Source organism: Haplochromis burtoni, unplaced genomic scaffold (assembly GCF_018398535.1).
Source record: "Haplochromis burtoni strain Fernald_Lab_line unplaced genomic scaffold, NCSU_Asbu1 Contig_160, whole genome shotgun sequence".
NCBI classification, from domain to species: Eukaryota; Metazoa; Chordata; class Actinopteri; order Cichliformes; family Cichlidae; genus Haplochromis; species Haplochromis burtoni.
This window is the reverse complement of record NW_024582521.1, coordinates 1,346,961-1,356,565: the sequence shown is the minus strand read 5'-3', so window position 1 is coordinate 1,356,565 and position 9,605 is coordinate 1,346,961. Positions and strand designations below refer to the sequence as shown.

The 9,605-nt window shown below is 43.8% G+C and overlaps 1 protein-coding gene across 1 annotated transcript; it reads right to left on the bottom strand.

The window, feature by feature from the left end:
• Positions 1-311: 311 nt before the first annotated feature.
• On the bottom strand, positions 312-5,784 carry phox2a (paired like homeobox 2A). The gene is made up of 3 exons (XM_005933125.3): positions 4,825-5,784; positions 3,619-3,806; positions 312-3,482 (listed from the first exon to the last, which is right to left on the bottom strand). Exons 1-3 carry the CDS (start codon positions 5,045-5,047, stop codon positions 2,988-2,990), a joined length of 906 nt encoding a protein of 301 aa, XP_005933187.1. The 5' UTR covers positions 5,048-5,784; the 3' UTR covers positions 312-2,987.
• Between the last annotated feature and the right edge of the window lie 3,821 nt (positions 5,785-9,605).

Here is a 9,605-nt window from a genome sequence, read left to right as displayed (position 1 = left end):
GAGTGTGTGCTGTGTGTGTGTTGTGTGTGTGTGTGTGTGTGTGTGTGTGCTGTGTGTGTGTGTGTGTGTGTGTGTAGTGTGGGTGGGTGTGTGTGCTGTGTGTGTGTGTGTGTGTGTGTGTGTGTGTGTGTGTGTTTGTAAGTGGAAAAAAGAGACTTGTTGTTTTATCTGACACTCCATTTCTTGTTGTTTCTTCATGCAGTCTACGTCGGTTATGTTAAATTAATGTAGGTTGTTCACCCATGTATTTTTATTCAATTAAATTGTAATACCCTTACATATTTAAACATGAACTTATTCTCTTGGTTTGTCGTCAGCAGAGGAAGCTGTGAGCTGTAGACCTGCTTCAAAAAAGAGAGAGCTGGGTTTACAAATGTCATAAAGGCAACATATCAACTATGTAAATTGAGGGGGGAAAATCATGATTTTAAGAACAAAAAAGATCACTCTGATTTTATGGCAGGAGCGCGTTTAACATTCTGCACCTCTTCCTTTAACAACAGTCCGTAAACCTTGACAGACTTCTGGGAGGGGAATGCTGTCCCGTTCTTGTCTGATATCAGATTCTGGCTGATCAGCAGTCCTTACTCTTCTGTCATAGTTTTTGTTTCATTGCTCCAGATGTTTGTTTGGGTTGTTTTTTGGGTTTTTTTTTAATATTTGGTGAAAGTTCTGCTGGCAGGCCAGTACAGCACCTGCAGTCTTGCAGCAGTATGCGGTTTAGCATCATCCTGCTAAAATATGCAAGGATGGGAAAGTATCTTCCTCTCTTTCATCCAGAGGATGCAGCATTTCACGTTTCAGTTTGTGATGACATTTTAAATGTGCATTGTTCCCCTGAATCATCTTCACATGCAGCGTCTTCTTTGCACGATAGAGCTTTAACCTTTGTGGATGGCACGGTGCTCACAGATAATGATTCATGGATGTTTCTGAGCCCATGCTGTGATCTCCATGAGAGAATAAGGCCTGTTTTTATCCAAAGTTTCTCCAGATTCTCTGAATCTTTTGGTGATATTATGTGCTGTGAATGGTGAGATAGTAAAGTCTTCACAATTTTATGTTCAGGAAGATTATTAGAAAATAATTTTGCAATTTGTAGACTGGAGAATCGCCTCTCTAAGATGCTTTATTTTATATACCTGATCATCTTTTATTACTGACCTGTTGCCGATTAGCACAATTAGTTGCAAAATGTTCCTTCAGCTGTTTCTCTTTAGGACCACTGACTCTTCTAGCCTTTTGTTGCCCCTGTCCCAATTTTTTTGCGATGCATCGCTGCCATCAAATTCTCATTGAGCTCATATTTTATAAAATAGTCACAATTTAAACATTTCATATGTTTGTTTTTTCTATTCTGTTGTTAACTGAGATTGAGATTTGCAGATCATTGCATTCTGTTTTTATTTACATTTTACACAGCATCCCAACTTTTTTGGAATTGGATTTGTATGACAACCTGTATATGTTTGCACATAAAACACAACACTGTTATGGTGATGCCACACACAAGAAGCCAGACCACCACGCGTGCCAGGTAATGCCTCCATAATGTAGATTTATTAGAATATTCAGAGTAGTGCTATAACATCTCATTCACTCGAGCTTTCTGTCAGTCCATAGTTGTCGTTGACGCGTTGGTCCGTGAGACAGGCGCTCTGCAATGAAATGGATCTGTAAAGCAAAAAACCAAAAACAAAGCCTACCTAATATTTATATTACTAATTACAGAATTTACAGTCACAAAACTTTATGGGGCAGTTCAAATAAATGCGCAGGTTTCTCACTGACATAATAAAAATATTAATAAATACTTTTTTTTTCTTCCTCAGAAACCAGTGAGTTTCATCAAAATGCAATAGAGGTGATTTACAAGCAACTCTCGCAAGCTAAAAAAAAAAAGGAAAGAAGAAACAAAATCTGAGTATTAATGCGGATACAGTACAAAACTCCATCTCTCAGTGTATTGCCAGATTACCCCACATGTCACCTATGGGAGAGAAACGTGTGACTCGTAAGCCTGCTAAAGACCCTAACCCAGACTGCAACCTGCTGTACAAACTCATTTGTTCGCTTCAGTCCGGTCAGAGACGTCAGATATAATCAGGCTACAATCTGCTTTATTCCGAACAAAGAACGGGGGAGGAAGTAGCAGCATATGAACTAAAAATGGAGTCGAAACACCTTAAAGTCTCCAACTCTTTGCCTTGCAAAAGTCTGACAAACTGTTTGATAGATAAAGGCATGATGGGACGGCGAGAGTGTGGGATTCTGGAGGACTTGATACAGTAAAGAAGGAGGGGGGAGCGTGAGGTGAACTGGGGATGTCTGGTCTAGACCCGGCAGGTCTAATTGGATTTTTGGGTGCCCCTGCTCTGCTTGGCAAAGAGATTTAGGGGGGAACCTATTCCAACTGGTGAAAGCCTGTGTGTCGGGGGGGCTTAGAGGAAGTTGTGCTTGAGGGTGAAAGTTTGCTTCCCCAGCAGATTTCAGAGTGTGATGTTTAGATTTCTGCTTTAAACTCGTACCTGACCGCCATACTCATCAGAGCTGCTGCCATGCACCACCGAGTTTGCTGCAGTGCAGTGAGTGTGGGAATGTAAGTGCACCAGACAGACCGAAAAGACGATGCAAATATGGACAGTTTAAGGGCCTGTATAGTTTACCGTTATTAAGTAAAGTATTTCTCTTTGTTTTATCGGAGAGTGAGAGTGGAGTCATTGCAGGAAAGGGAGGAAACTGCCCGTGTCAAGGTAGGTTTTACAGGTACAGTGTGCACTGTTGCATAATATTTTTGGACGGCAGATGGTGAGCAGACCTGTGATTTTATTTTCTGAGTCGGTAAGAGAAGAACTGAGAACCTTGCTGGACCGCAGCAGACTACAGCAACGGATTCAGTGTTTTAATGGGCAAGTCTTGTCTCTCTCCACAAAGGCTAGAAACTCCTCTCGCTTACAGTTTGTTTCTCATTTGTCTTGCTCTGTTCTTCAGAACAGATTCGTCTTGATGGTGGGATTGGGTTTTCTGTGGAAAGAGGACAGAACTCCGGCAAAGGGCCCGGTCATACTGTCCGCTGGCTGCCAGGCCTTCAGAATCTCCTGAGTCTGGGCAGCGGGCTGCGCCACGGCCGGGTTGGAGGGCCCCAGACTGGACCAGCTGGGAGGCTTCAGCCCCTGGAGAACCGGAGAGCTGGAGGTGTTGGTGTAGCTGCTGTTGGCAGGAGCCGGACTGGGGCTCAAACTGGCAGGGCTCCCCAAGTTTCCATTGGCTGAGCCCGGCAGGGAGGCCGTGCTGTCAGGTGTGGGGCTACAGGTGGACTCTTTAGACTCATCATCATCTGATGAAGATCTTGGCTCCCCGCCCTTTTTCCCTCCAGAGCTGTTGTTGGTGCTGCTGCCTGTGGTGCCAGCAGAGCTGTTGGCTTTGGCATTGGCTGCGCGCTCCTGCTTACGGAACTTGGCACGTCTGTTCTGAAACCACACCTGACAGAAACACACATACACAGGTGAAGACGGGGCATTAGGCGGATACACAGTTTTATTTGTTATATAAGTGTCAGACGTCCTGACTTTCACTTCATTTCAGTCGTGCTGAAGATTTAAAAGCCTGATGGCACACCTGTACTCGGGCCTCGGTCAGGTCTATCTTCAGCGCCAGCTCCTCCCGGGTGTAGATGTCCGGGTAGTGCGTCTCTGCGAACACGCGCTCCAGCTCCTTCAGCTGGGAGCTGGTGAACGTGGTCCTGATACGCCGCTGCTTCCTCTTCTCGTTCAGGCCAGATGGGTCCGAGAAGAACTTGTAAGGGACTGAAAGGGAATAGTTGTTTCCGTTTAATAAAAGATTTTTTTTTAATAGGGCTAAACTAGCGCGTAAAACTGCGGAGGCCGAGCACTGAGTCGCAGAGGCCACGAAACATTTCACGCCTCATCTCGCCGCATTTTTTTTAATTTAACTTTAAAAAAATATATATATATATTTTTACGTTTATTTTTGTTTTGTAAAAAAAGTTTTGGGAAATTTTCTGTTCTTAAAATAGTTATTAAAAATAAATAAAAAAATAGCTCTTGTAAGGTTACTGAATAAGGAGGATTAATTGGTTTTAAACCCATCCGTAGCTGACATCTGGCCACACCAACCCGGACACCGGGAGGCTGTACAATCGGTTGATTTATAATAAAATGTTTAGTGGGAAAAATCCATTAACTGTTTGTTTATTCTCTCTTTTTTTTAAGTTATTATTACCCATTTTTAAGTGTTAACCATTCTTCCTTACTGAAAAAAATAAATCAAAATCACCTTGTTATAAGCTTAAATAAGCCGGGTTATTGGATTCATTTATACAGAGTTTTGCCACAAAAATAATTCGCCGTCTAAGATTGTTAATGCAAACAGAAACTATGAGATTCTCCAGCACTTTAGTCAGTTAAAATCCACAGACACTGCGGAACAACAAACATTAATTACTTGTTTAAATAATGATATAATTATCCCCGCTAAAAATAAAGAATGATTCGCCTTTTCTATTGTTATTATTGTTATTATTATTATTGTTATTATTATTGTTGTTATTATTATTGTTATTATTATTATTATTATTATTATTATTATTATTATTTCATCATCTCCTTCATAAGCATGATATTTAATTTAGTCATTTCCACTAAAATAAAGATAGTTTGGAAAAAAGCCTCGGGTTTAAAATTTGTGTCATATAAAAAAGTTAAATATGATCATATATTTCGCCCTTCTCTTGCCGATCTTTTGGTGTCTTAATGAAATCTTGCGGAGACCTTGAAACGGGAACACAAGGAGAGGTTCCTGTACCTGAGGAGTAAGGTGTGGGCTGGTGCTCTCGCAGGGCTCCCAGCGTGCAGCTGGTCGTGCTGAGGGGAGTGCAGCCAGGGTTGGAGAAAGGGCCGCTCCGGATCGGGTTGTACTGGAAGGAGCTGGCCTGACTGCAGGAGCTGAAGTCCGCGTAGGCCGACGCTTCCATGGCTGCCATGCAGGAGTCATAGGAGTTCAGGTATGAGTAATCCATCTTATACATGGAGGTCAGCCGGCGCAGACACCGGTCTGTGAAGAAGTGCGCTGGAAACTCGGGTCAGGGCGGCTTCAGTCGGGTCTGAGGCTGCTGTTAGTTTCTGGGATTGCTGGGAGTCGTTTAAACCAGTCAGAGTTGGACTTTTTTCTCCAGAATCTCCTGACGCGGTTGGTTTGTTTCTCCAGGCTTTTGTGGGCTTTAAGGTTTGTATGTCACCGTCACGCGGCTGGTAAGTAATCCAGATGTTTTCTCTGCAGCTCCGCTCTCTCTCCCTACTCTCCCCTCTCTCTGTCCGTCTCTTCGGCTCCCCTCCCTGGACTGAGGTTCGCTCTGCGCTCGCGCTCCGTTTGACAGCGCGCAGCGGCTCGCGCGCTGTTTATAATAAACTTGGCAGAGCGCGAGACAATAGCGAAGGCGGTGGTCTTGTTTCCATGACAATGCCACCAGTGAGCGAGCACGGACACGGACAGCCCCCCTCCCCTCTGCTCCCCTCCCACCGCTCTCTGCACCGCCCACGCGGCCCACAGCATCGCGAGCTAGCAGGTGTCAGCGGAGTTAAATCGCGCGCGTCTAAAAAGAATTACAGCGCGCTATAACGCGCGTGCATCCTTAATCGGACGTTTGTGATTCCGGTGAGTTCAGAGTTTTTCTTTCAGCCGTAATGTGACCAAAACCGAACGTCTCTGTTTCAGAGTTTTACTGACGCGACACTACAATCAGTGTTTACGTCATAGTAATGGCCTACCTGTCGCCTGGGCGAACACAGGTGTTACTAATGAAATTAATGTAGGTGCTTAGCTTAATTCATTCCAGCTGTTTAAATGAAAAATTCAGCTGGTGAATAAAGTTTACAGGTGGAAATTATTTGAACAACTAAATGAATACATTTTTATTCATTTTTTACTCCTAGCTATACTTTGAAGCCACTCGCTCTGAAAAAACTTGGACCTTACAGAATATGCATGATCGCTTTGGAAACCTTGTCTGTGATTTTCATTTATTTATTTATTTAGGATGGGTCTTCTAGGAACTAAAGTAAAGCACGAATGTAGCCAAACAACACATCAGGCCTACAAGCTTGGAAACATTTTATTTTTAAAACATGAATACAAAGAAGCTAATTTTATAAAGAAAATGTGCGCCGTGCTTGAGAAACACACCCTCGGGATAGACATCCTCGCTGTTCTGGGAGGTTCTAGTGAAGCGTTTTTTGCGATATTAAGACATATGTGACGACTTTAAGCCATAACAGTCTGCTTAATATCGTCACAGGCGACTGAAATATGCACAAACAGATTCACCCCCCTAATAATAATAATAATAATAATAATAATAATAATAATAATAATAATAATAATAATGCTCCATAACCGGTCAATAGTGTCCCTGCGAGCTCCTGGAACCATCCGCGGCTCAGCCACAGAAGTCTTTATGTGAGGGGAAACGTCCAGATGTGACGGTGATTGGTGAGATTAAAAGCTTTGATTTGATTCCGATCACTTTTACGGAGATGTCACCAGAGTGAGCGTCAGTTTGATGTATAGGACTAGAGAGGGAGCTGGCTGCGGAGACAACCGAGCAACCAAACAGGCTAACCATAAACGCATTGAAGCTTCATAAATTGGTTTAAGTTTATTGTTCGGTGTCATACAATGTGATAAGTCATATCCCACACGGCCCCCATTACACAGACACGCGCGCGCACAAACGGGGAGGCTTTGAAACCGGCAGGCAGGCAGACGCGCGCGCGCTCCACGTAGCTGCCAAATGTGCATGGTGCCATTTTAAAAAAGAGGGGGTTTCTCGCTGCTTTTCGTGAAATTAACACGTATTTCATTAGTTCTAGCAAATAATAAAATCCACAAACCAAAATTAGGTTTTGCGTGTACGCGAGGAATTAATTAAGTTTGGCCTGCGTGCACGCATAAAAATGTCTCAACGTGCGCGCCCTGCCTTCCTTTGACCACAGGCTGCACACGCTGCAGCTGCTCCTGATGATGATGCTGTTGATGCTCCTTAATGACATTAACCCGCTGCACACGCGCGCATGCGCGCATTCGCCTCTCCGCGTTCGCTTAAACTACAAATAAGCGACAATAATCAGATTTGTTTACGGTGTTTATCGTGTGATGGAGTTCGAGGCGGGGCGGCGCGCGGGGCTAGTTGTGTTCAGATGGTAGATGCTGCCTGAACATCACAGATGAGGCCCGCACGAGACAAACAAGTCTGAGGCCGCTGATTTGTCATTACAGGGACCCAACTCTTTTTTTTCTTTTTTGTATAATTCGATTTTATTTTATTTACGATTTTTTTCTAGGAATTGTTAAACTCAAAGACTTCGTTTTACAATACGCTACTTATCAAAACCACCGATTTAATGCACATTTGAAAATATTTGGGGCATCGCCGTCACAAAATATCGTTACGCATTCGTTACAGCTCAGTGCAGCTGGTACACGAAGGTCTTTTTGACTTCAGGAGAAAGACTTTACACATGATATTAATAAAGAAAAAAAGTTAATTATGGACCACTTCATTTATTGCTTCGTGTGTGCGTCACAACATTTTATACGATTTTCAAATCCTTAAACAAAATCACAGCGAACCTCCTTAACGCGTGAACTAACAGGGATAACCTGCATCAACCCTTATAACATTTAAGGCACTTAAATAAATACAGCCCTACATTGTGTGAGTTTTTCTTTCCTCCGTTGGATTTCCACATTAACCGGTCAGCTCCCAGGCCTTCCATTTGTTGTATGTCCGCTTTTCTCTTTGCTGGGTTCAGAGGTGAGTTTACCGAGAAACTTAAACAGTTTCACAGTTAAACTCTCCAGGGTCGTTTCTGCCTTCCAAAAAAAAAAAAAAGCGCAGCCAGGAACGACCCTAGCTCTCCCGCTTTTAAACCATTTAAACTTTAATCCCTTCAAAGAAGGGACCGGTCTCTTCCAGGCCGCTAATCCGCCCTATAGTGCTCCGGCGCAGGGGGAGACTTCTCTGCTGCGAAGGCTTTAACTTTGGACTTTTACATTCATGGGGCGATTTTTAGGAAACAGTAACGGGGAGCTTTGGCATTCATGGCGTCTGAGTCAACAGAGGGGGCACACAATGGTCCCCTAGAGGCTCCTGAGAGCCCCTGAGAGAGGAACCCCGACGGATTATAGGCCCGTGGGTTATTAGGGAAAAGCGAATGAAGGCCCGTAGCGTGCTGTCTGTTTGTGAGCAGAGTATGACTGACTCCTTTCAGCGACTGATTGGTAACATTATCTGGTAATAAACATTCAAATTACCGCTGATAAAACTGTAAATGACAGCTCTGCAAAATAAAATAGAATTAAATAGAATTGAATTTATTGCTGAAGCTGTCATATTGCTGAAGCTGAAGCTATCATTTTTAATGCGCTAACCTCGAAGTCTATAATAATAATAATAATAATAATAATAATAAAATCGTAATAATTGTATTTCAAGGTTTCATGGGAGAAGTTTTAAAGCCCAACCCAATCACTTCATGTTCTCAGTGAGGGACTTACTGAGGTCACAAAATGACCCAGAGCGCATTAACCTGCATGTTTTCTTTTGTTTTGCTTGCTTCTTCTTCTTTCTTTTTCTTTTTTTTTTTAAATTCAGGCCACATTAATTGTCCTGTCTGCCCGCTAAAGGGGGATGATCCGCAGAGAAATTAAATTCTCGGCGTTTCTTTTTTCTGCTCCCGTCTTTCCTGCTGCTCTAATTCCTTGTGATGGTCTTCCTGCCCTAACGACACCGACTGGAGCTCTGCAGGGCTGCATGCAGATTGGCCTTAACGAAGAGGGCGGTCGGAAACTCGTGTGTGCGCCTTGTTGGCGGTGATGGCGCACGGATGAAAAGGGCGGCCTGTGTGATGGATGGATGGATAGTCTTGAAGGAGAGATGGAGAGGTGTGTGGGTAGAGACGGGGGGAGAAGGGGTCAGTGAAGGATGGGACAGCGGCGACACTGGCGTGATGAAAAGCCACCCGGGAGGCCCAGTCCGGTTTCTGTCTCTGTGACAGGCGGCGGGTCTGATATCCAAGCGAGGCTGTCAGTCAGAGAGGGAGACTGCCAGGTCCATCCATCCATCACCGAAGCTCAAAGAAGAACATGTCCCATGTGCTCAAAGCAGTTTTCTTGCTCCAGACTCAGGCAGCTATTGATTCGCAGGTCTGGATATTAACCTCCTCTTTGTCGAGCTTTGAAAAAGAGCTGTAATGCTCGAATAAAAGCAGAGATTACACTATTTCATCGACTTAACTGAAGTCAGTGCCAAGGTCCAGAGTACAATAAATATTACACTACATGATGTGAGCATAGCTACATCCAGCTGATGGCTGTGCACCAAGAGAAATGCTTTTTTAGGCAGGCGATAACCCTCCTTCACTGCCTGGTTTAGGGTGACCAGGTGCCCGTCTTTAAGTTTTACTGCACGGCATTTTTAGTCCTCCTCCTCCTGCAGGACATGCGGTTTTCTAAAGTCTGGATTTTACCCCGAACTATCAGAAAGAAAAAAAAGAGCCAACTGGCCACTAGAGTTTTTCCGTAACCCC